The 26,446-nt window shown below is 40.5% G+C and overlaps 1 protein-coding gene and 1 long non-coding RNA gene across 4 annotated transcripts in view; one reads left to right on the top strand and one right to left on the bottom strand.

Annotated features, from left to right (window-relative positions):
• Positions 1-22,953, bottom strand: part of ATP8A1 (ATPase phospholipid transporting 8A1) — a 220,851-nt gene extending 197,898 nt beyond the window's left edge. Inside the window, exon 1 of one of the 2 annotated variants that reach the window (XM_028088628.2) lies at positions 22,656-22,953. In XM_028088628.2, coding sequence (XP_027944429.2) covers positions 22,656-22,704 — 49 coding nt within the window. In that variant the 5' untranslated portion in view covers positions 22,705-22,953. The remainder of the gene's footprint in view (positions 1-22,655) is intronic. The other variant, XM_028088627.2, reaches the window with a different exon arrangement.
• A 379-nt stretch (positions 22,954-23,332) lies between these two features.
• LOC114197562 (uncharacterized) overlaps positions 23,333-26,446 on the top strand; it is a 149,262-nt gene continuing 146,148 nt past the window's right edge. For both annotated transcript variants that reach the window (XR_003606921.2, XR_003606920.2), the window contains exons 1-2: positions 23,333-23,665; positions 24,511-24,581. This is a non-coding gene — a long non-coding RNA (uncharacterized LOC114197562). The remainder of the gene's footprint in view (positions 23,666-24,510; positions 24,582-26,446) is intronic.

Genomic DNA, 26,446 nt, shown 5'->3' with positions numbered 1-26,446 from the left:
AACAGATACACAGACATCTGAGAATGAAGGAAATGTGCTTTAAAAAAATGTTAGCGAAGACTGAAATGTTTTCTTCCTTCCATTTGGGAGCAGAAGGAATTGCTGGGATAGGTCTGCTGCCTGCAACTGATGGCATAATGTTAAGAGATAATAAAAACAGAACTTCTCAGCTCCTACTTCACGTCATTCTCTATCAACGGTAATCAACTTAAGACTTTCTTAGAAAAGTTAAAAGAAACATTCGTTGGAGGCACCAAAACAAAAATGAAAGGAGGAGCTTGCTAAAAAAAAAAAAAAAAAAAGCCATCACCTAGCTGCTCTAAATGAACTCCTACTTGTAGCTTATCTACGTCTACATCTATACACATATACGTACTTAGAGACATGTATATATTTTTAAACCTACAGAACTGTGAGAACCTGCAGAATCATTAAGTGGATTGTCACTAATCACAGAAGAACCACAGTGAATGAGAGAGGTTCCAAAAGTTGGAGGTAAGAAACTGCTGTCCCAGTGTTCTGGACAGGAAATTAAAGGAATCCTGTACATTAGAAACTGTTTATGAACATAGTCTACAGAGGTCTTTCAGAGCTCACAAATTTATATAATGGGAACTACAATTTCTAAAGGATTTATGGTAAAAATCTGAAAATAACTCAAAGTTAAAAACTTTTCCCTTCAGCACTGAGAATTCAGTTAACATTGAATAGGGCTTCACTGTCCTAAAAGTGGTATTTCTCATAACACAGGTTATATAGTTAGAGATTAAAAAAAAATTTTCCCCTTTAAAAAAGATTTTTTGTATTACCTAAGTCGAAACAATACCGTTACCGGCTAATGCGTCTGGAGTCAATGCCAGTCAAAAATCAAGTGTAGATGATTAAAAGAATGGTTTAAAGGAAGGAGGTGATCTTCAGGGACCAGCAAACCTCCACAGACTTTCTTTCCTTTTTTTAAAATAGAGCCTTTAGGGGTGCCTGGGTGGCTCAGTTCGTTAAGCATCTGCCTTCGGCTCAGGTCATTATCTAGGGGTCCCAGGATCAAGCCCTGCATTGGGCTCCCTCCTCAGTGGGGAGTCTGTTTTTCCCTTTCCCTCTCCCCCTGCTTGTGTGTGTGCTCTCTGTCTCAAATAAATAAATGAAGTCTTTAAAAAAAAAATAAAATAGAGGCTTTAGCCTTGGATTTCAACAAGGCTTTTAGCGAAGCCCTATTCTTTTAAATAGAGACATGATTCCATAATTATGTGATGATATGAATTCTTAACTAGTTGACCAACATCCGCAGACAGGGCTCACACTGGAGGTTCCCTTTGCATCCCCCGCCCCCCCCCGCCTGCAAGCCCATGTGAAGGAGCTTACCCTGAGACACCCTTGGCTTCTGCCCCTCTAATCCTCTCCTGACCTGCTACCTTGGCCTGGGGTGCCAGGGTTAACATGGGGTACCTGACCAGCTGGGCCAATCTGATTCCCTTCCAGGAATGTGGTCTTGTGGTCCAGAGACATAGGCAACTCAGCACTGAGCAGGGACCTTCACAGTGAATGGGGCTGGAGGGGGTCATAGTACCTTGAAGCCATATGCATGCCCAAGGTATGAAGTAGGAAATGAAATAGATTACAGAGGAGAAAAAAAAAAAAAAACAGGACAATATTGTGCAGAGTGAGTGACCCCAAAGGCTGAGTCCCATGAGTCTCTGCTGTGATATAAGAGGATTCCCTGGACAGATAAAATAAATACATAACTTAAAGAGGGCTCCAGAGCCAGAATGCCTGGATTCCAATGACAGGATAAGGACATCCAGGGCACCACTACTAAATGTACAGATGACATTAAAGACTCAGAATTCAAGAAGGTTTGGGGACCCTGAATGAACTGAAGATTCTATACTAAAACCTAAACAAACACCCCAACTATGCAAATACAACATGGGGGACATTTGGCCCAGGAAAACGTGGATCAGATAAAAGGTTTCATTGCTTTTATTGCTTTCTTAGCAAGAGAGCACTTGCTAAGAATTCAACCTGGCTGAGAATGAAATGAGCTGTTTTACAAGGGGGGCACAGTTCCCATCACTGCGAGGTATTCAAGCAGGAACTGGGTAACCAAAGCCTAGGCAGGCAGTGTCAGGGCTGTGTTGTACTGTATGAGCTCCAAGTTCCCTCCAGCTCTACAGTTCCTCAAGGCTATCTTTTTAAAAAGATTAAAAAAAGACAATTATGAGGTCATCAGAGAACCACAAATACAGTGCCATGTGCAACAAAAGTTTTAATCACTTTAGACATGGAGAAAAGCATTATTGAATTGATAAAGATCCTTGCAGGCTAGTTTACCCTACAGACTTCAGTAGCAATGCATTCATAGGAAGATATAACTGAATTATAGCTCTGAATGAGTCGGCCCTTAAAACACACTAGGGAAAAAATACGAATAAACCACCATGAAAATTATCTGAATTATTACAACCTTCATTTTTAGAGCTATTTATGCATCTTACAATGTAAAAATAGGTGAACACATGACTGGTTCCAACAGACTAGTTCTCATTTTATTTAAGGAAGCAGAAGCAGTCAAATAACATCGTTTTGCTGCTGTATTATTCGCAGGATGAGTCAGTGGAGTTTGACAGGCACCTGCTTCTTACCTCCATTGTGACTTTGTAAGAGAGAAATAATAATTCTCCTTTGTTTCTTAACAAGGTCTCAACCATCAATAACACCTAGTGAGGAACCTAAAGCCTACTTGCTAACTATGACTTTGGCAGAGAAGTCAGTAAGCACACACAGCAACATAAGCTGCCCACAAGCAAGACCATGTTATGCTATAGAACACAGCCCAGGATAAGAAAAGGGGTGACATGCTCATCTGCCTGTTGAAGACAAACAGTGGCACAATCTGGCATGTAACGTATTGAACAAGTCCACTGAAAAAGGGCTAGAAAAATGGGAAATCCATAAAGGAGCACCAGAGAACCCCCACCACATCCCAACATGACCTTAAGAATGGGTGTGACCTGGGGTTGGCTTCTCTGCCATAGCGCTGTGGGCAGTATTGAAGAACCCACCAAGACTGGTTAGAAAGACAGGCTCAAAGATCTAGGAGTCACCTGCACAAAAGCAAGTGAGGCATGGCTGGCTTCCTTCAGTATGACAGGATGTGGCTTAAAGATGATAGAAACCTCCACTGAGCACATTAAACCAGGAGGTGTGAACGACAGCTAGTGGGCTGCAAAGACGTAGATGACCCAGCACTGTGCTCGGTGACATTAAAACAATGACACTTACACATGTGTGAGATTGCCATCAGCCCTACCCAACTTGCAGGTGGAACAAGAATGATGCGAGGATGGGTTGCACAGATGCTTCAAGAACCTTCTAACACCCTAAATAAAAATCACCCACTGTAGAGGGAGCCTCTTAATTCAACGCTTGTGCCTCTACATGCTACCACCACTAATTAGAATCACAAACCCAGCCCTTCAGATCTGCTGGGACATCCTGGCCATTGGTGAGCAAAGTGAAGAAAACTCCACAGGATTTTAAAACCACTCCAACATGTTAAAATCTCAGCTTCCCAAAACTGAACAGCTTGATCTTAATTCCAGTCACTCACCAGACACAGATTCAAGTAACATTTGCTTAGCACCTACTTTATAGCAAGTGCTTTCATTTAAGTTCTCCACTCTGAAGGATGCTCCGGCAGCTTGGAACACCTCAAGAGCCAAGAGAACAGGATGATGACAAGAAAGAAAGTTCTCCTCACCTCTGATTATGGGGTGAAAAGTCCTGCCAATAGAAATATCAATCCCAAACAGATTAAATCCATACAGTTCCCAGATGTCTAAAATCCACTGCAATAGATAAGACACGAATAGTTATGTTTACTGAAGTTCTAAAGAATATTCAAAGAAGAGGAGGGAAATAGGAGACGGAAATCCTGATCTTAGAATAAATGTGATACTCTAAGAAACCAAAAAAAAAAAAAAATACACACGAACATACCTATTATGCACATGTGGACCTTCCCACTCTTTTCTAAGATGCAAGAATGTTTTCAGTCCTTCATGCCAGTGTTTTCTATCTCAGTAAATGGCACTGTCATTTTGGGCTCAGGGCCCAAAATTTTATTGATTCTCCACTCCTCTCTTTCATGCACCCCCGTCCTATCCATGAATAAATCTGTTAGATCGACCTTCAGACTGTGTCCCCTTCTTGTCGCCTTCCTGCTGCCTCGTAGTCCATACCACCATCACCACTCCTTGTTTCATCTCCTATCCTCGAGGTGAAATCAGAATCTCTGGGGGTGGGACCCAGGCATCAGTGTGGTTAAAGCTCCTTGGGAGAGTCCAGCGTGCAGCTAGTCTACTCTCTACACAACAGGCAGATGATTTACTGGTGGGGATTAGTATCATTCTGCCAAAGGCAAATGGAGTCTCAGGTTATGTGTCTTGCCCAAGGCCACACAGCTTGGAAGAGCCAGAGGTCAGTTATCACTCCAGGCTAACTGGGAGCCCAAATGCCTCATTTCTTTTTCTCTTAAGTCAACTATTATAAGGTGATAGCTCAAGACGCTGAGGAGAGTAGGGACAGCACTAAGGAAGTTATTGTCTCAAATTCTGTTGTTGTGCCACTGGAAACAAATGCACTCTACTTTTTAAGTGGCTACCATGTCAAATAATCTGGTACCAAATAGACTAAAAACACATGAAATATAAACAGTAAAGATGGTGATTCTAGTTTGAGTCAATAGGATTTTAAAAAAAGGACAATTCCAGTTGAACACATGGAAAAATGTCTGATATAAAGAAAACTATTATACAGACCTATCAGACTTAGTTAAAATTAAAACACGTAAGGGAGTAGTTCACCAACCATAAGGATAAATCCCACAGGAAAAGTAACTTAATAAGATCAAGGAAGATTCCACTTGCATTTGGGAAAATTAAGAGAGCTTTTTTGCCCCCCCCTTCTTCCCTAATTATATTCACTAAGAAGTCAACAAAAAGGCCAAGTCATGTAATGATTCTTCCATTGAACTTTAAACAAAAAGACAAGAATAAGTAGCCATCTGGGGTTAAATTGAGCCAACAATTCAGAACTTTCCCTCCCCTCTTAGGTTAAATCCTGGCTTTTAAAAAAGATTTCCATCTGTGGAGTACAAGTCACATTATCACCTAAAAAAAAAAAAAAAAAAAAAGTCAAGTCTAAATGTAGAAACAGTAAGAAGAGAATTATAAAATAAAAAACAATCACACAATGGTTGGACACAACGCACGGGCTCCAAGGCACGTGGAGCTTGTTTTCTAACGCTCAGAGTTTGAAATAATCACATCCTGAAGCCAGACTCAGTACCCATGCATGTGGCCACAGAGAAGTGCCACAGGCTAACTTAAGAGACTCAAAAATGAGTTTCATCTCAGCAACCAGAGAAAGCAGGTAAATTAGGACTTGTGGTAAGTTTTCATTTTCTGTACATTAACCTATAAAAAACCTCACATCGTGGTGGGATAAATCAAAGAATACAAAAATACTAATCCAAAAGGATACATGTACCTCGATGTTTATAGCAGCATTATCTACAATAGCCAAATTGTGGAAACAGCCCAAATGTCCACCAACTGAAGATGCATAAAGATGTGGTATACATACAAGATGGAATATTATCCAGCCATAAAAAATGACATATTGCCATTTGCAACGACATGAATGGAGCTAGAGAGTGTTATGCTAAGCAAAATAAGTCAGTCAGAGAAAGACAAATACCATATGATTTCACCCATATGTGGAATTTAAGAAACAAAACAAACAAGCCAAGGGAAAAAGAAAGAGAGGGGCAAACCAAGAAACAGACTCTTAACTATAGAGAACACACTGAGGGTTACCAGAGGGCAGGTGCATGGGGGATGGGTTAAACAGGTGATGGGGATTAAGGAGTGAACTTGTGATGAACACCAGGAGCTGTATGGAAGTACTGAATCACTATATTGTACACCTGACACTGATATCACCACACTGTATGTTTACTGAGAGGAATTTAAATAAAAATACAAAAAAAGGAAAAAATAATTATAAACTGGAGAAAATAAACCCCTTAACATAAAGTTGCCACAGAGGTTTCAGAGATTTACCAAATCATTAAGGTATTTCTTCTAGGTGCAAATGATTACATATATAGGCTACAAATATAGGATGAATAAAGAGATTAATTACTACCATATACCAGAAGTAAGTAGGTTAGCAAAAAAACTAGTAATGACACTGCAGAAAGGCTCAAATTCATCACACTCCCAGAGTAGATATAACACCGGCTAAAAATAAACTAAATGTGTTTACTCGTCATTTGGTTATAATGAATTAAGTGTTTAGGATTTTAAAGAAAGTCTTCAAAATCTAATAATCGAGTGTCATCCTAGAAACTTTACCATTTCTCAGAAGGGTAAGCAAGAGGAGTATAATTAGACCCATGAGGTAACTGAGCAATAGACAAAAGATTTACCAAAATATCCACATGCACTTGGTTTCTGGCTGACAACCTACATGGTTTTATATACTCTATTCCTCATCCTCTCTGCAAAGTAAAAAATTCAAAGATCCACACCAGTGTTTTCTAGCATTGTTGTACTTCAGAATTACCTGGGAGATATTAAGGATCAGTGCTTGGTCCATATGCCCAATGGACCAGACTGATTCCACTGGTCTCGGATAGGTCCAGGTATCAGTATTATTTAGAAGTTTCCAATTTGATTCACTGTGCAACCCGGGTTGAGCACCCCTGAGGTACACAACATGGCTATAAAACAATCCACATTATGCAAGCCTCCCTGGGCTTGACCATATTGGACACACTTAGCCCAAAAGATGGCAGACAGAATCATTCTTCTTTATGTCCTCTCCCCAACCATTATTCAAAATGGTGAAAATAAAGTTATAAAAGTTGAGTAAGTCCACCTGAGAACACTTATCACAACCATTCTGGCATTGATGGAGGAATGAACTAAAGCTTAAGGTATAGAGAGCACCATATCAAATTTGGGTAAAATCTATATACCGGGATCTGAGTTACTTCTTTGGTCAGAGATAGGACATGGCCTAGGTTGTTTGTTTGTTTTTTTGTTTGTTTTAAGTAAAGACAGACAGACTAGAAGGGGACTGGAAAGGGTCAACCAGTCACAGACATTAGGATGACAATATGGTGGCAGAGCAAGGGATCCAGGAAAAATGGTCATGGACAATAGGTGCACCAAGAGTCAAAGAGCTCTGACATGGAGCAACAAGTTTGTCCAGACAGCTGTGGCCGAGAGCAACAGTGGGGAAAGTGAAAGCAAAAGATATTCAGAACCCGTGGCAGGCCTGGCTTGGCATCAGAATTGCTCACAAGTACAGAGCCCTGCAGTCCAAACTCTGGTCAGGGAGAGGGTCTCCTCTTCCAGAGTAAGGCAAGGCCTCAGCTCAGGAGCTCTGAACTCCTGTGATGGACACTCAGGGTCAAGGAAATAGTGACAGGCTGATTCATACCACATCCTTAGAGTACTAAGTCAGAGCTCCTTAAATATCTCATATCTTTAAGGTTTGCAGGGCTAAGCCTACACCGATGTGAGGGAGAGATGTGGGGGAAAGATGGGCTGTAGATGCTGGAAGGGGACTTCTCTTATACCAAGTTGCATTTCTTTTAGGATCAGAGTTAAGCCCAGGGATCCAAGCCAATTACAGAAGCTATTCTCGATTGGTGTCAGAATAAACCAACTCTCAGATTCACCCTTGCATTCACTGTTTGCTTGCTTCCCTCATGAAAGTCAGTCTTGTATTCTAAATAGGTCTGCCCACTAACGTGGTTTCCTGGTCCAGAAGCTTTGGCCTTTTTAGTAATAGTCTCTGCCTAAACTGTCACCTGACTAGTGCGATCCCATTAAAGTACAACCCCAGATAGATCAAGATCAAGATCAGTTATCTTTAACGATGGCTCACAAAAAATAATGAACAGAGGCTCAGTTTAAAACAGACATTTCCCTTTGCCCAGTTAGTTGTGTAAATGATCACAAAGCCAAGTTCTAGAGTCCCCTTAGATCAACAAAAGTGATGGCAACGTTGTATATAAAAGCATACTACTGGAAGTTGCCATCTATGTATACAGGTTACATGTTAACATTTAAGTGGAAATTAATAGGAAGGTAAGGCAGGATGGTTTTTGCTTATTAAAATACTTAAAAAGAGAACTTTTTAAAAAATAGTAACTCCAAAAGATGCCATGATGTACTTACATAAAACCTCTGAATTTCCACAAGGGCCATGTCAAAAGCAGTATCATTTAAGCACTAACAAGGTTTTAATTTTTTTTTTAATTTTATTTACTTCTGAGAGAGAAAGAGAGAGAGAGAATGACAGAGAGCATGAGAGAGGGGAGGGTTAGAGGGAGAAGCAGACTCCCCGCTGAGCAGGGAGCCCAATGTGGGACTCGATCCTGGGACTCCAGGAACATGACCTGAGCCGAAGGCAGTCGCTTAACCAACTGAGCCACCCAGGTGCCCCGTAAGCACTAACAAGGTTTTATGAGGATATCCATGACAGCCGGTTATTGTAAGGAAGGAAGCTGAAGGCTTTAAATCTCTATTTAAGAGAAAGGCATATCCACACATACAGTTTTAATATGCTTCCTTTGAGCCATGATTTCCATTATGAAGTTGTACTCTGAAGAATGCTAGTAAATCCTAACATGTAAACACATGGTGGAGGGATAATTTACACCTGTGCTGTCCGAAATGGCAGTCACTAGCCACATGCAGCAACTGAGAACATAAAATGAAACTAGTCCAAATTGAGATGTGCTGTAAACATAAAATATGCGGCAGTTAGAAACATACTACAAAAACTGAATGCAAAGTATCTCATTATTAATTTTTATATCAACAATATGGTAAAATAGTATTTTGGATATATTGAAAGAATATATTATTAAAATTAATTTCACCAGTTTCTTTTCATTTTTTTAATGTGGCTACCAGAATACTTAAAACTACATATGTGTCTAGCATTTGCAGCCCACATTCTATTTCTCTTAGTGTTTATCTCAGATAGGAATGCCAATTTGATGTAAACAGTTTCTACGGAATCATTAGTTAAATCCCAGTTGGCCTAAATTCTGATCTATACTCCTAGCAGATGAGTAATAGCTCAGCTATTTTGTAAGGGATCCTATATAAAATCTTAAAAGTTGTATGTTGGATCCAAAGTTCCAAAATAAAAAATCCAAAATTCCAAAAATCCAAAGTTCCAAAATTAAAATCCACAATACTTCAGCAGATAAAAATGAACCAATCTTGCTGAAAAAAATAGCATAATTGAAATATACCTGGTCAAGTCTAGTTAATTGAGAACCTCATTTAAAAATACTTTGTTTTATGACACACAGTATAATTTTAAAACTTACAAAGATGAAATTAACTGAAAAACTATTTAAAAGGAAAGAATTCAGACTGATGGACAGTGTCAAAATCAAACACCTCTAATGTGCTAACAAACAGGAACATATAATGTAGAAAGGATTCTATTCATAAAATCTTCATAAAATTGAAATTGTCTATGAAAAAATAAAGTAGACAGGATTTAAGAAAGCTCTACCCAGCACAGGAAAAAAATGCCAATAAATTGAGAAGAGAAACTAAGCTTTAATGACTCAATATATGAAAGATATCAATTCTTTCAATAAATTTGTAAACTTAATGTAATCCCAATAAATATCCCAACACATTTTAAATTTGACTGATTCATTCACTGGTTCAAGTGGAAAAATAACATGAAAAATAAACAAATTAGATAAAAGAGCAGTGAGAGTAGGAGAGTTAAAAGGATAGTTCTTAATTGCAGTAATGGAATTTGATTCTAGGGGCCAAAAAAGACCAAAATAGAGAGGGGAGGGCAGAGAAAGCGGGGAGAGACTGCTTCCAGAAAGGACTCAACTATATGGGTCAATTTAGTAAAAAGAAATCCCTCAAACCCATACAAGAAGAATATAGTATTATTAAATATACAATTATTATTTCAGGTGGATTATAGTTTGAGAAAAAATAAAATTAGATCCCTACCTCACATCTCAAAACAAAATATACCCCACAGGAATTGCCCATGTAACTAGGTTTAAATTGAACCCTAAAAATACTAGAAGAAAAATGTAAGTGAAAAATTATCATTACCTTGAAATGAGAAATATGACATTAAAGCAGAAATTTTAATGAAAAAACTGAAAGATTACACATCATAAAAATTAACTTGGATATAGAGGAGGGTCCAAAATGGCAATGTGGGAAGACCCTGAACTCACCTCTTCCATGGACACACTCAAGCTACACTGACATATGGAACAATTCCTCCTGAAGAACTGAGAGACTGACTGAATAGCTTCTGCACAACAAATGATAGAGGAACTATATAGAAGGTGGCAGGAGAGATAGAGACATGGTAACAACTGGGAGCCCCCACCTCCAATGCTGTGAAGTGCAGTACTGAGGGACTGTAAGCAGATTCATCTGCCCCAGGGCACTGAAAAGAGCTGCCATTTTGGAGACAACTGGATCCACCAAGCACTCATGAAGGGATCTACTGGAACTCTCGTTGGTGGGGTGGCAATCACCAGCCCTATTTATATTCCCCCCTCCATCTTGATAGTGCAGATAAGACCAGAGTCTGGGCACCCTGGCTGGCCTGCTGCCTCAGTGAGCATGGGCTGCTAACCTCTTCCAGCCACAGTTTAAAAGAGCAACTAGAACATAAAGGAACCAGCCCCAGAAATGTGCTAACCCACAAGGGAGCTGCGCAATACTTTCCAGAGTCAGAGAGGCTGGCAAGTGCCACTGTTTATGTCCCCCCTCCACCTTATTAGGACAGATAGAAGCAGGGTCTGTTGCTTCAGCGAACCTGGGCCCCTAGCTGACACCAGCCCCAGCCATCCCACTGAAGTGGGCTCCAATGTGGTACACACTGGGACACCCCCGGACAGCACCCACTACAACTCCAACCAGCTTGCCAAGGACACACAAAGGGGCAAAGCATCCCAGAACACTCCAGGTCCACACAGCTCCAGCTCCTCACTAGGGCACCAGCTACGTGGAGCACTGCAGGACCCTTCAACCCACACCCACTTCAGCTCTAGCTGTCCCACCAGGGCCCTCCCTGTGCAGAGCACCCCAAGACATCCCAGCCCACATCTGCCTTGGGCTCCAGCCATCCTGACAGGGCTCCCTCTGCAGAGAGCCCTTAGACCACTCTGACCCACACCCACGTCAGCTCCAGTTACTTAACCAGAGCAGCCCCTGCATGGGATGCCCAGGATCCCTAACCCACACCTGCTATAGCTCCAGTCAGCCAACCAAAGCCAGCAGGCACACCAAGTCTACACAGGGGACATCCCTGCACAAGGCCATTCCTTCAACTTTATGAGAAGTAGTTGTTCTGCCTAATTCATAGAAAGAAATACACAAAGTCAAACAAAATGAGGAGACAGAAATATGTTCCAAATGAAAGAACAAGAAAAAACCTTAGAGAAAAAAATTAAATGAAAAGGAGATAAGTGGGGCACCTGGGTGGCTCAGTGGGTTGAGCGTCTGCCTTCGGTTCAGGTCATAATCCCGGGGTCCTGGGATTGAGCCCTCCATCGGGCTCCCTGCTCTGTAGGAGCCTGCTTCTCCTTCTCCCTCTGCCTGCTACTCTCCCTGCTTGTGCTCTCTGTCAAATGAATAAATAAAATCTTGGAAAAAAAAAAGAGATAAGCAATCTACCTGATAAAGAGTTCAAAAATGGTCATAAAGACAACACCAGAGTGGAGAGATGAGTGGATGAACTCAGTAAGAACTTCAACAGAGAGAGAAAAAGAACCAATCAGAGTTGAAGAATACAATAACTGAAATGAAAAATACACCAGAGGGAATCATGAGTAGATTAGAGGATGCAAAAGAATAGATCAGTGATTTGGAAGACAGGGTAATGGGAAGCATACAAGCTGAACAGCAAAAAGAAAAAGATTTTAAAAAATGAGGATAGGTTAAGGGATCTCTGAGACAACATCAAGTGTACTAATATTAACATTATAAGGGTCTCAGAAGGAGGAGAGAAAAGGGCAGAAAACTTACTTGAAGAAATAATAATTGAAAACTTCTCTAAACTGGGAAGGGAAACAGACATCTAGATCCAAGGAAGTTCAGAAGGCCCCAAACAACATGAACCCAAGGAGGTCCACACCAGGACACATAATTAAAATGTCAAAGATTAAAGATAAAGAGAGAATCTTAAAAGCAGCAAGAGAGAGCCAACTAGTTAGGTAAAAGGGAAACCCCATAAGGTTATCAGCTGATTTTTTAGCAGAAACTTTGAAGGTCAGAAGAGGGTAGCAGGATATATTCAAAATGCTAAAAGGAAAAAAAACCTACAACCAAGAATACTCTACACAGCAAGGTTATCTATCATTCAGAACTGAAGGAGAGATAGAGTTTCCCAGACAAACAAAAGTTGAAGTTCATCACCACTAAACTGGCCTTGTAAGAAATATTAAAGGGACTCCTTTAAGTGGAAAAGTAAAGGCCATAATTTGAAGAAAATTATGAAAGGAAAAAATTTTGCAAATGAAAGCAAATACACAGTAAAGGTAGTAGAGCAATCACTTTTAAGGCCAGAATGAAGATTAGAAGACAAAAGTAGTAAAATCAATTATATCTAAAAGATTAGTTAAGGGGATTCACAAAATAAAAAAGATGTAAAATATAACAACACATATATAAAACGTGGAGAGAGTAGTAAAAATGAAGTTCTTTCAGAATATGTTCAAACTTAGGTAACCATTAACTTAATATACTCTGCTATATACTTAGAATGTTACATATGAACCTTATGGTAACCAGAAACCAAAAACCTATGACAGATATATACACACAAAAAGAGAAAGGAAGCCAAGCGTAACACTAAAGAAAGTCATCCATCCCAAGGAAAGAAAGCAAGAGCAGAAAGGAACAGAGATAACCAGAAAACAATTAATAAAATGGCAATAAGTACACATTATCAATAATTACTTTAAATGTAAATGGTCTATATGCTCCAATCAAAAGAAAAAGGGTGATGGAATGGACAAAAAAATTAGACCTCTATATAAGCTGCATACAAGAGACTCACTTCAGACCTAAAACACATACGGACCAAAAGTGAAGCGATGGGAAAGACAGTCCACGCAACAGGAAGGAAAAAAAAAGGCAGGGTAGCAATACTTATATCAGACACAACAGACATTAAAATGAGGGTAACAAGAGACAAAGAAGAGCATACATACTAATAAAGGAAACAATCAAACAAGAGTATATAACAATTTTAAGTATCTATGTACCCAAAACAGGAACACCTAAATACATAAAGCAAATACTGACAGGCATAAAGGGAGAAATTGACAGTCATACAATAATAGTAGGGGACTTTAATAGCCCATTTACATCAATGGATAGATCAGCCAGACAGAAAATCAATGAGGAAACAATGGCTTTGAATGACACATTAGGCCAGATGGACTTAACAGATATATATAGAACATTCCATTCACAAACAGAATATACATTCTTTTCAAGTGCACATGGAACATTCTCCAAGACAGATAACATCTTAGCCACAAAACAAGTCTCAATAAGCTTAAGAACACTGAAATCATGTCAAGCATCTTTTCTGACTGCAACAGTATGAAACTAGAAATCAATTATGAGAAAAAAATTGGAAGAGAATGCAAACACGTGGAGGATAAATAACATGCTACTAAATAACAAATATGTTAATGAAGAAATTGAAGAGAAAATTAAAAAAAAATACATGGAGACAAATGAAAACACAAGAGTCCCAAATCTTTGGAATTCAGCAAAAGCAGTTGTAAGAGGGAAGTTTATAATGTTACAGGCTTACTTCAAGAAACAAGAAAAATTTCAAATAAACAATCTAACTTTATACCTAAAGAAATTAGAGGGGCGCCTGGGTGGCTCAGTTGGTTAAGCGATTGCCTTCGGCTCAGGTTATGATCCTGGAGTCCCGGAATCGAGTCCCGCATCGGGCTCCCTGCTCAGCAGGGAGTCTGCTTCTCCCTCAGATCCTCCCCCCTCTCATGCTCTCTCTCTATCTCATTCTCTCTCAAATAAATAAATCTTAAAAAAAAAAGAAATTAGAAAAAGAACAAGTAAAGTCCAAAGTTAGAAGAAAGGAAATAATAAAAATCAGAGTGGAAATAAATGAGTTTTTTGTACATTTTTGCTATCTATTTCAATGAAACCAAGAGATGGTTCTTTCAAAAGATAAACAAAATTGATAAACCTTTAGCCAGACTCATCAAGAGAGAGCTCAAATAAAATCAGAAATGAAAGAAAATAACCAACATCACCGAAATACAAAGAATAAGAGACTACTACAAAAAGATACATGCCAACAAATTGGACAACATAGAAGAAATGGGTAAATTCCTAAAAACATAATCTTCCAAAACTGAATCAGGAAGAAACAGAAAATCTGAACAGACTTATTACTAATAACAAAATCGAATTGGTAATCAAAAATCTCTTGACAAACAAAAATCTAGGACCTATAGGATTCACAGGTGAATTCTACCAAACATTTAAAGAAGATTTAACACCTATTCTCAAACTATTCCAAAAAAATAGGAGAGAAAGGAAAGCTTTCAAATTATTCATTCTACAAGGCCTGCATTACCTTTACACCCAAACCAAAGACACTACAAAAAATGAAAACTGCAGGCCAATAGCCCTGATGAACATATATACAAAGACCCTCAGCAAAATACTCACAAATGACATTCAACAATACATTAAAAGAATCATTTGCTATGATTCAATGATATTTATCCCAGGCATGCAAGAATGCTTCAATACCCTTAAATCAATCAACATGATGCATATTAACAAAATGAAGGATAAAACCCATATCATCATCTCAAAAGATGCAGAAAAAGCATCTGACAAAATTCAACATCCATTGATGATAAAAACTCTTACAAAGTGAGTTTAGAAGAAACATACCTTAGCATAATAAAAGCCATATATGACAAACCCACAGCTAACATCATACTCAATGGGGGAAAGTTGAAGGCTTTTCCTCTAAGATCAGGAACATCTTGCCAGTTGAGACAATATGGATGAACCTACAGGGTATTATGCTAAGTGAAAAAAGCCAGAAAAAGACAACATATGATTTCACTTGTATGTGGAATCTAATAAACAAATGAACAAACAAACAAAAAACAGAAACAGACTCACAGGTACAGAGAACAAACCGATAGTTGTCGGAGGGGCCGGGTGGGGGTGTTGCAGTGGGAGAATGGGCAAAAGGGCTGAAGGGGAGTGGGAAATTCAGGCTTCCAGTTACGGAATAAATAAATCACAGGGATGAAAGGTACGGCATAGAGAATATAGTCAATTGTGTTGTAACGGAAATGTATGGTGACAGATGGTAGCTGCAATTGTGGTGAGTAGAGCATAATAAATAGAGAAGTTTGAACCACTATGATGTATACCTGAAACTAATTTAACATTCATTGTGTGTCAACTATCCTTCGAAAATTTTTAAAAAATGTTTATGAAAATTAGCATATACACTAGAAAATATAGAAGTTAAAAGGTAAATTATAAACAGAAAACAGTGTCTTTAACATATGAGAAACTCTTAAAATTCAATACAAAACAAACTTCATAAAGGAACATGAATAAACAATTCAGAAAAAAATTGAAAATCATTAAGCTTACCAAAATATATTCAACCTAATAACTAAAAGCAATGTAAACTTAGAGATTCATTTTTTGCATTGTACATTTAGATGAAAAAGGTGGCAATCCAATGATGGAGAAGAGATAGAGAAACAGGTACTCTTGTTCACTTTCAGTGGGTGTATAAACTGGTATAATCTTTCCAACAAGTCTGAAATACGTACCAACAGTCATTTAAAATGTACATACTTTTGATCCAGGAATCCCTTTTCTAGGGGCTTTTTACAAAGAAACAATCAGAAAATATATAGATATGTCTAAAACTGCTTATCCAAGAATTGTTTCTAAAAACCTTAAAATGATCTAAATGCCCTAAATGTCACAGAGGATTCCTTAGTAATTATATACTAACATAAAAATGCTGAGCTTTCATAAAATTAATGATCTATGTATTCAACAAATAGTATTGAGCCCCTACTAAGTTCCAGGCTCAGCTCTAGGCAGAAGATATAAACAGTGAGAGGAGGCAAAAATTCTATCCTTCAGGCAGTTTACAAAAATCTGTATTTGATAGCCAAGGATGCCCATGAAATACTAAGTGGGGAAAAAAAGATTAAAAATTATGTAGAGTATGATCTCATTTCTCTTAATAAACCTATTTCTCCTCTCCTAAAAAATAGTTGGAAAGGATATATGCTAAAATGTTAACAGTAGTTATATTTGGATGGCATAGTTTGGGGTGATTTTTACTGTCTTTTTGACACCTTTTGCAGTATGTGTTTTTTCCAATGAGCAAGTGTTACTCTTCTACAATCAAGAGAACAACATTAAGCTCTTCCATTCAAAGCAAAGTTCAGAGTTATCCACTCATCTGACAAAAAAACATGAAGGGCCACTACGGCAGGCAAAGCTGTGAGGGCGGTGTACAGCAGTAAACAGATCACACTGTTCACATGGTTTGTTTTCTGTTTTTGTAAATTGCTCCCATTGTGGTGCTCAGGTTCCAGGAGGAGGGTGTCTTACAGGTCTGACTATAAGGCATCTCTAGATCATCTTACCCCTAGATCACAAGATTCACTTATTCATTCAACACTATCTGAGCTTCTACTACATTCCTGGCAATGTTCTCACCGGGAGCCATGTATGAGTAAACAAAACAGACAAAAATCCCTACCTTTAGTTTAGAGGGTTTACAATCCACAGAATAATAGCTTTGAAAGATGTGGGCTCCAGCTAGTAATGAAGAATGAAACTGTTGCCTTTACAACATTTACATTCTAATGAAACTCTGTAAATAGAAACCCGGGCAGCAAACATTTCACCAACTTCAAAAGTATACTCTGATCATGCAAACTTTCCTATGGTTGTAAAGTAGGCTCATGATTCAATTCTCACAGTTCTTGAAGTAATTCAATGAAAACGTGAACGATAGACTATAGACTAGAAAACCCTAACAGTTTGGTTCTGCCACACTTAATATCTCCAGAATTATACTAAGCAGAATGACATGTATTGGGGATTCTCAAATATTAATTATGCAAAGGATCACTACACTCATACACCTTCTCTCTCCCAATGCCATGTCAGTTATAAATCTTTAACCCATCTCCAGATTTCCTTTGGGATCTCCTTCATTCATACCTTTTTGTCCCATCACCCAAATTAGATGGCACACAGCGGGTGAATAATACACGCTTGTTAAAGGGAACAAATAATCTTAGTCATCTTTTACCTGGACAAATGAAACTGCCTCCCCCAAATTTCCCTTTAACAATTCTTACGGAAACTACTTGAATGCTCCTTTTGTTATCTTTTAAGTAAATAAGACATAACATTCTGTGAAAATACAAATATTTTAAAGTTGTCATTTATACAGACTAGTTTAAAAGAACAATACCTAAACTAAATTTATTACTTAGCACGTTTTACACAATCAAATGAATGTCTTTCATTTTAGCATTATAATATTCAGCAGAGGAAAATGTAAACCTTTGGACACGCACGTGTACATTTCCTTAGTTCTGAACAACTTAATGCTTATTATTTTGTATATGAGCTCTAGAACATTCCTTTATTGCAAGCAAGAGCCTTTAATAATCTGAATACCTGATGGTGATTGTGTCTGTTAGCTGTCCACCCACCAGCCATTCTTCCTTTTGCCTTTAGTAATAAAACACTGAGTAATGTGCCTAGCTAGAAAACTCCATTTCCCAGCTTCCCTTACAGATGGAAGCCAAAGTAAAATTAGGATGAGTCTTTGTGTGGTACTTCCAGGTAAACTCTTTGGTCTCTCATCTTTCTGGTTTTGTGTGTGTGTGTGTTTTTTTTCCCTACCTGGAACTTTTCCATGATGGCTGGAACCCTAGCAACCATGTTATGACTTCATGGAAGATGTTGAAGCAGAAGGCATAAGGACAATGTTCCTTCTGACTTTATGAATTGAGCATAGCTGACCTGGACTGCCTACCTCCATACTAGTTTTACCAGGGTGAAAAAATTTTGTGTAAGCCACCATACTTTTAGTCCCTGTTTTTAGCACTCCTAACATTGTATTGAGAGACCATTTGATTTAGCTGGGGTAAAAATGAAGAAATTCAGAATTCTTAGTTTCAGCTTTATCCTGTTTTGCTTTCTGGAAAATATGTCTACTATCAGGGTTTCAACTATGACCTCTGAACTCAAGATTCTCCTTTGAGTTTGCCCACATCTAACCTCCAATTCTAAGTATCTTCAAAACACATCCCTTTGGATATCCCACAATTCCTACTTCTTATTGTATTGACCCTCCTTCTCAATTTCCTTATCTTAATAGTTTTTTCCAAGCAGTTTTAAGACTAAAGCAGAGTTCCTCAAAATGTTTCACCTATACCAGAACATCCTAGCAATTTCATTAAGAATGTAGATTCCCAGTCCTACTGCAGACCTACTGAAGAAAATCTTCATGAGTAACCTAGGAAATTATAGTTTCAATGAGATACCTGAGATCTTGTAAACATTAAAATTTAAAATTACTGCTTGAAAACTTCCTTTCATTTTAATCCGTTTGTCTCCTGCCCTGTATTGCTATGTCCTATGGTGTGACCTTTGTGACCTCCTTTCCTACTATTCTCCCCTACACTGTTCCTTTAACCCTCCTGACTCTCTTGCCTTGGGGGCCTCAGCTGTGACGGTTCCCTCTGCCTGGAACACTCTTTCCCTAGATCCCCACAAGGCTAACTCCTTCACTTGGTCCATGTCATCTTTTCAGTGAAGTCCAACCTAACCAACCTACTTAAAGTTGCAATCCATCCACCAATTTTATGCATCTTACCTTCTTGTTCTAGTTCCGATAGTACTTACTACATAACGAATTCTATAATTTGTTAATGTATTGTGTTTGTCTGGTCTCTTGCCCCTCTAAAATGTAAGCACCTCCAGAGCAGGGCCTTTTCTATTCTGTTTACCGATGTATCCCAAGTACCAGGAACAGTACTTGTAGGAGCTCAACAGATATCTGCTGAATGAGCTTCTGTTTTACTTAGAAATAATCTCTGATTCCTCTCTTCCCATTCTCACTTTTCCACTCCAAAAATACTCCTGGCTTTGTCATTACTAGACTTTTTTCTTTCTTTCTTTTTTTTAATGACAAAGTCTGTCTACAGTGCCATTTTGTCCAAACCATCCAACATGCTTCCAGATGTATCTTCGTAAGAGACTTCCTTGGGGATGTCATTCCCCTATGATGATTTGGCTCCTAACTGGCCCTGTTAGATATTATGCACTGGCATCATGCTTGAATGAGAAATGGGTAAGATCTTCCAATACTTGATTCTATATCCCAATGACTCATCTTGGCATTTGAAATACCCTGTAATCCAGCAGAATTTACCTATCCAAATTTATATCCTACTTTTTCCAAACTTCCCTCTGCTCCTGGCCAATTTCCTTAAGATCTCTCAAATAAGCCATGGTGACGTTCACCAGTTTTTCAATTGGTTACTCTCTACCTTCAACACCGTCCCAACTATTGAAAAAAAAAAACACACACAGAAAAAGGCAATATGCTTTGGATTCCTGCTACTCAGACCTGAAGGCCAGAGCCATCCAGGATTACCTGTTTGTCAGAAAGGCAACAGCTGCAGCCCCACCCCAGACCTACTGATTTAGAATCTATACCTAACAAGATCCCCAGATGATTTGTGTGCACCTTAAAGTTTGGGAAGCACTCATCTCAAATTATTTCCCAATGACGTGTTCGCCGAGCAGGCCTCATGCTCTATGTCCTGACCGCTAATGGGACCTATGTCACCCATAGCAAGCACCATGTTCTGTTAATAACATCCACTCTTAGACTATTTATTATTTCACGTAAGTTCTTTAGCCACAATTTGGATGTAAATAACTTGCACACAGGACAGCCACACATCTGGCCAATTTGGTTGCAGGGAACAGAAACCCATTCAAGTCACTTCAAGGGAAAAAAGAGCTTATTCTAACAGTACTTGGGAACAGGGACTAGGAAACTCAGGGAGGATTTCCAAGGTCAGGCTACTCCTTCTCAGCATCTGTGTCTCTGCCCCATTCTCTCCATTTAATCCATTCTCTCTCCTATTTTTCTCCGTTTACCATAGTTCCTGCTTCCTCACGTCAGCAGCATTCACAGGACCCATTAAAGCCAGCCATTCCCTCCTCCACTAGCCTATTCACCTCTGTCCCTTTCTGCTTCAATTTTCACCCTACGTCTCTAAGCTTAACTCTTCCCACAAGAGAGATGATCATCACAGAGAACCTTTTTGAGCCAAACCACAAGGTTACAAGTGTCTGCGCCACCTATGGATTGTCTACCCCTGAGTCATGAGCCCATCCCAGTCCAATCAGCTGAGCCAAAGGGGCTGCAGTTCAGAACAAGGCCCTTTAGGCCGCAGGAACTGTCAAAGGAGAATATTCCTTAGGAAAGAAAAGTGTGGGCAAGGTGGGCAGTGAGCCACATCTCCAGCCCAGAGTCATTATTTATGTTGTCCTCACCATAGTCCTGAGCAAAATCCTGAGCACATAATAAACTGAAACCAACCAATATGGGAGGGAAGGGTCATTGCCTGACACTGTGCTGGATGCACAGGGAATACAAAGATTAAATAAAAAACAGTCCTTATTTTCCAGAGCTCTACATCCAAATGTATCACTGAACTAACTACTTGACCTTGGGCAAGCACCTCAACCACCTGGGCCACAGTTCCTTCAACCCTCAGACGAGACCACCTTCACTTACCCTCAGGAATGTTGTGAGAGTCCATAAGGCAATCTTCGGAAAAATGCTTTGAAAAATACACAGGACAACCAGAAACAATACTGTAGTTTTTAATACTAATAAAATCCTCTCATATGCCACAGGTTTTGCATTGTTTTCTGGTCTTTTCTCTTTTCCTCATTTCCCACAATATATGATTCATCAACGGCTGCTATTTGAAAAAACAATCCCAATTATTACCACTATATTTTCATCACCTGTATGGCTTACTCAGGTAATCACTAGGAATAGTCATCCATTTCACTCAGAGGTATTAAAAAAAAGAATGAATTTTTTTACTGTGTACTTTTCAAAAATAACACGACCATTTATTCACCTTGTATCTAAAACTGTAATGTCTTATATATACTTTTTTCATTACAGTACAAATAACAAGAAGTATGTACTAAATTCCTGCGTAGGCCACAGGTCAGTTGTGACTCTTGCCCAGACACCTACTCAGAGCAGTTTCATTTAGTATTGCCTAAACGCTGTAATCAGTAAACCATAGATATTAGAACTCAATATCCCCATATTTTTACAAGAAGACTCTGAGGAGGAAAAATAATAAAATCGCTTGTTGCAAGCCCTGGAGTCCTATTCTCCTAACTGCTGTATCTTTTTTCTAAAACCACTTTCCCACCTGCCTCACATTAAAAGATGGGGTGGAGGGGCAGGGATGATGGGAAGATAGACTTGTTCTCAAAAACATGTTATTCCACTCTTTGCAGGATTCAAGTACTGGTTTATGGGACAGAAAAACAAGAAAAAGAAATCTCTAGATATGTACAATCTTGACTTTGCCGTAAGCAAAATCAAGAAATATTTACCCAGTGACCATCACTTGCCAGGAAGAATGCTGAGAACTCCTCAGATAAGCTGAAGAGGGTGCCTCGGCCTCCAAAAGCTGACTGGCTATACCCTCGGACATCTGTTGCTCAGTGCTGACAGGTGTAGCCATTCAACAGCTGGCCCTGGGTGCAGCAAAGAAAACAGCTTCCACCTTGCTAAAAAGTCAGCTCAGGTGGCCAAAGTGAGGATCTCAGGTAACAGGAAAAAAACCCGAAATCTCAGATGGAAGCTGGGTGGAGATTCCACTGCAGGAAGGAGAATTGCAGAGACTGTACTGCCCAGAACCCGCTGAGCACCCAGCCCCAGTTAAGGCTCCTCACGCTCTAAGAGGCAAGGGGCTGTAGATCAAAGGATCCTGCATCTGGGAAAGGCACTCCCCTCCTCTGGGAGCCGTGGTGTGGGGCTGCAAAAAGGTGGGTGCCGTAGGCGGGGGCGGCGGGCTGGGGATCTGTTCACAAGGGTGGAGAAGCCAAGCAGAGACTGGGAGGCTTGTGCGCTAGTGGGGAGGGCGGTGGGCAGGACGAGAGCGCTCGGTGACAGGAACCGAATGGTCACGCTGCGATGTAAAGCAAGACTTGGGGCTCCGGCCGAGGACACCAATTCCGGGGTTCTAGATCCGGGAAGGGGTCTGCAAGTGCACTGGAGGTGGCGCAGCGAGAAGGGTCGCCAGGGACCAGGCGCGACCGCCAGACTTACCTGGGGGAAGAGGTGGGACGGGGCATCTTTTCCCTAACACACGCACGGCCCGACCCCAAGCTGGCCCCGAGCCACCCCCGTGCAGGCTGGGCGCACAGCTCAGCGCTGCGGCGGCCACTCACCCTCCGCGCGGGAGCGGATTTCCGACACTGTCCTCCGCATGGTGGGCATCGCGGCGATCGCCGCAGGTGGAGCCTTAGCCGGGACTCTGCACCTGTCACGGCGCCGCACAGGCTGGAGACCTGGCTGCGCCGCGCCGAGTGTTCAGCCGCCGCGCTGGCCCCGTCGCCCACCCAGGGCAGCGCCGCAGCCGGACGGCCCCCGCACGCCGGAGCAGGAAGAAGAGGCTCCGAAGGTGGCGGCGTCCGCAGAGCTAGGCGAGCTCTCCCTGCAACCGCGGAGGGGGCGGCTCGGCGAGGGGAGGAGTTCGGGTGACCGCGCCGGGGGAGGGGTCGCCGGGGCGCGCGCTCACTCGCTCCCGCGGCAGCTCGACAGCGAAGTCGGGAGAGGGGCGGGGAGAGACCCGGGAGGACCTCCTCCTCCCCGCCCCGCTCCGGACCGTACCATTCCTGAGGGGGCAGGGTGGTCAGCTCCCAGCCTCCTCGTCCCCGCTGAACGCCCTCGCTCCGCCTCGCAGCTTCGACTCGTCCTCTCCTTCTTTAACACCATTCTGACTCTGCTAAGTCTTTCCTAGAGAGGAAGGGGTGCTTTGGCGCCCACATCTCCGCGTATCCCTTCCCGCTACCCTCTGGCTTGTAATAACAATGGAGTTGTCCGTGGTCTGGGAAGTGGTGTTGGGGCCGAGTGGGCAGGCGAGGGGCGAGAGGGGTTGGGACGCTAAGGGTTAAGTCCCAACCCGGGCAATGGAAAGGACTCGCGAATTCGCCGCCTGGGTGGAATTCTAGCCTCCCAGGGCGGCCGCCAGCCCCCGCCGCCTGAGCTGCACTTGCTCCATTGCCTGGCCCACGAGCAACAGGCTCAGAGGCCGGGCTTTCCCCGGAGCTAGTGCTCCTTCTGCCACTGGTGCCTGGGTGCGTCTGGACAGCCTGCGAGTGGGCCGGTGCGTCCCGCCAGTGCGTGCTCTGAGGCTGACAAAGCTCGGCAATTGCAATAAATTCAACTATTGGGCCAGGTGGTTCAAAAATGACTTTTTTTTTTTTTTTTTTTTGGTTTTTGCTTTTACTCAAACCTGCAGGAAGTTGGGAGCAGTAGTTGTACCTGAAAAGGGCGGGGGGGGGGAGTGTCCTAATATAAAATCCATAAATAAATATAAGATTTTAATTTCCTTCGTATCCTAGAGATCATCGTAACCTCATTACCTTTTATATACCGAGTTCTATGCTAACAAGCTATGGAAACAAGTACGGTATTTTTTTTTTTATTGCTGATTTTATCATTGAGTTAGGATGTAAGGTTTTACGTAGATTCTGGTGAGCTGCTGAAATGGCAAGAAAGGAATAAATTAAGTTAGAAGCAATTTGCTTCTTCCTTCATCTTGTGCTCTTCCTCCAGCACCCAGTGGAAGAGAGGCCTTACATGGAGGCCTTTTATGTGAGCTGCTTTCAGATCCTGCAGGGAGAGATCTGAGGAGGTTTGACCACAGAGATAGTGACTATTCCCAAGCCTCAAGAAAAAATGAAATCTACTAATAGCATCTTATCTTCATTTGTGGTATTTCCTTTGCCTCCTGCAGGTAACATTTACTCAGCAGGGCCCTGCCCTACATTAATACTACTGTCAGGCGGTCAATGCATATTTATGAAGAGCCCACTCTACTTGGCTCTGATTCAGAGGCTGGGATTAGAACAAAGAAAATGTATTTCCAGTATTCATGGAACATCAGCAAGGGTAGAGCAGGGCTCAAGATAACTGTGTTCTAGTGATGGTCATGATTTGCAAGTATGTTCTTCTAAAAGTAAGAAATGAGCATGCAGTCTTCTTACGACAGTTATCACTGGCCATTTTTATTTCTTCCAGGTCCAGGACCTCCTGTATAAAGCAGGCATCCTCCAACTTGATGAATGTGAGTCTGGAACAAAATTAAAAGGGTAAGTACAACATGGAGACAGTAAAAAACAACAACAACAATAACAACAGAAAAAACAGCTTTAAAAGTTAGTGAACAGAAACTAGAGATAATGCTGTGCTTTTATGATTAACATTTTAGGTGTAATTTTATATAAAGCCAGAGCCAGTTTTTATTCAAAATCAGTGCACAGCAGCATGCCAGTATTCGATTTACAAACAATCACCTTTGTAATTCCTAACAAGCCCTCAAATGAAGCTCAGTTCTGCTTATTTACAAATAATAATTAACTGAAGGGAGTACCAGAGATTACCTCTGTTTTCGATAGAGCAATCCATTTTATGTGTTTCTCTTTTGTGTGTCCCATTAACAAGCCATCAGCAAAATTGACATGGTGTGCCATTCATACAGGAAATGACAACTGCTTTTCATATAGAGAAGATCACTGCATGGTTATAGTCTGTAGCTCACTGTGTGTCCTCTCTCAGATTATTCTGTCACTTTATCTGTAATGGTAAGAGTATCCCAACTAACTCATTTCTGAAAAACCACTCATTCCTGATTGCTAGAAATCACACACATTTTTTTAGGTCAGAAACCTGATTGACACAGAATATTGCACTAATCTGCATCTACTTGATTTCAAAGCCATCTCAGATAATTTCCTCATCCATTGTTGAGCAAAGTGCAATGTGCCAGCCCCTGGCAGGGAACTCTGGTTCCAGCAACATGACCTTGTCACAGAATCTGTAGTACAATTCAGATGTCAGCAAGATCATTTCAAAGCTTTCAGGTCCTATGACTACACTATTGGTGGATTTAGAAGGAAGAGGGTTATTCAAGGACAGCTTTTCCAAGGACCAGGTTTTATTATTCTCCACAAGATATACATTAAATGCATAAAATGTGTGAGGGGCCAAGCCGGAGTGCTAGGTGACAAAGACAATGCACATGTGAAAGTTAACCAGCAATGTAACAAAATGGCTGATACTTAATGTCCAGTAACCTACAGACATTGAGAGAAGGAGAGAGTCCAAGAGCTAAGGTGATCAATATAATTAAACTGGGTCTTCAAGTCAGAGTTAAGGAAAGGAGACATTATTTCAGATAGGAATGCTTGGCATATAGTAAATACCCAACAATGATTGTTTAGTGAATGTTTAAGGGAAATGGAATGATAGAGAAGCATATATCCTTGGAAAGAACAGAGAGATCAGTTTGGCTATAACAAATCTTCTCCCTGGAAATCTGTACACTTTAAATGAGTGAATTGCATGTTATGTGAATTAGAGCTTAATAAAGATGTTAAAAAATGTCTTTGGAATTGTCAGCCAAAAAATTACCAAAAGTCCAGAAATTCAAAAAGAGATGTCAGAGGATATTCCTACCTTGGTGGGTTTTCACTTACCTGATATTGCCTGAGTTGGTTATTGTTTGGGGCCACCAAGGATTAAGAATTTGGTCTCCTTTGGGAGGAACTCATAGTCAAAAAATGAGAGAGGAATGCTTACTAATTTGCTGGTTTATAATACAGCCAGAAATGCTTTGCGACCTTGTGGCCTGAAGGTAGAGACATGCCTGAGAACCCTGCATCCAATTAGGACTGAGGTGTGGAAAGTTGATTTCCACACTCCCATAAAATACAGACACTGAATAGTGCTGGCCAGTATACTCTAAATTCTTTTGCAGATGCTCAAAATAATTAGGTAAATTAATCTTAAATTGTAGATAATTACATTTTTTAGGTTAAAATATGACATAACATTCTATCAAATTGCAAAGCTACCTGGTTATTGTAAGAAAAGATGCTTATTACCTTTAATGCATAGTTGGTGTTATGTTGATTCAACAGATAGTGTAGGGTTAACATACTATATTATTAGATTT

The sequence above is a fragment of the Eumetopias jubatus genome, unplaced genomic scaffold (genome assembly GCF_037043125.1).
Source record: "Eumetopias jubatus isolate StellerSeaLion01/CBP00866 unplaced genomic scaffold, mEumJub1_p1.0 scaffold_2, whole genome shotgun sequence".
NCBI classification, from domain to species: domain Eukaryota; kingdom Metazoa; phylum Chordata; class Mammalia; order Carnivora; family Otariidae; genus Eumetopias; species Eumetopias jubatus.
The sequence above is the reverse complement of the archived record's forward strand: the minus strand, read 5'-3'. Positions and strand labels throughout refer to the sequence as shown.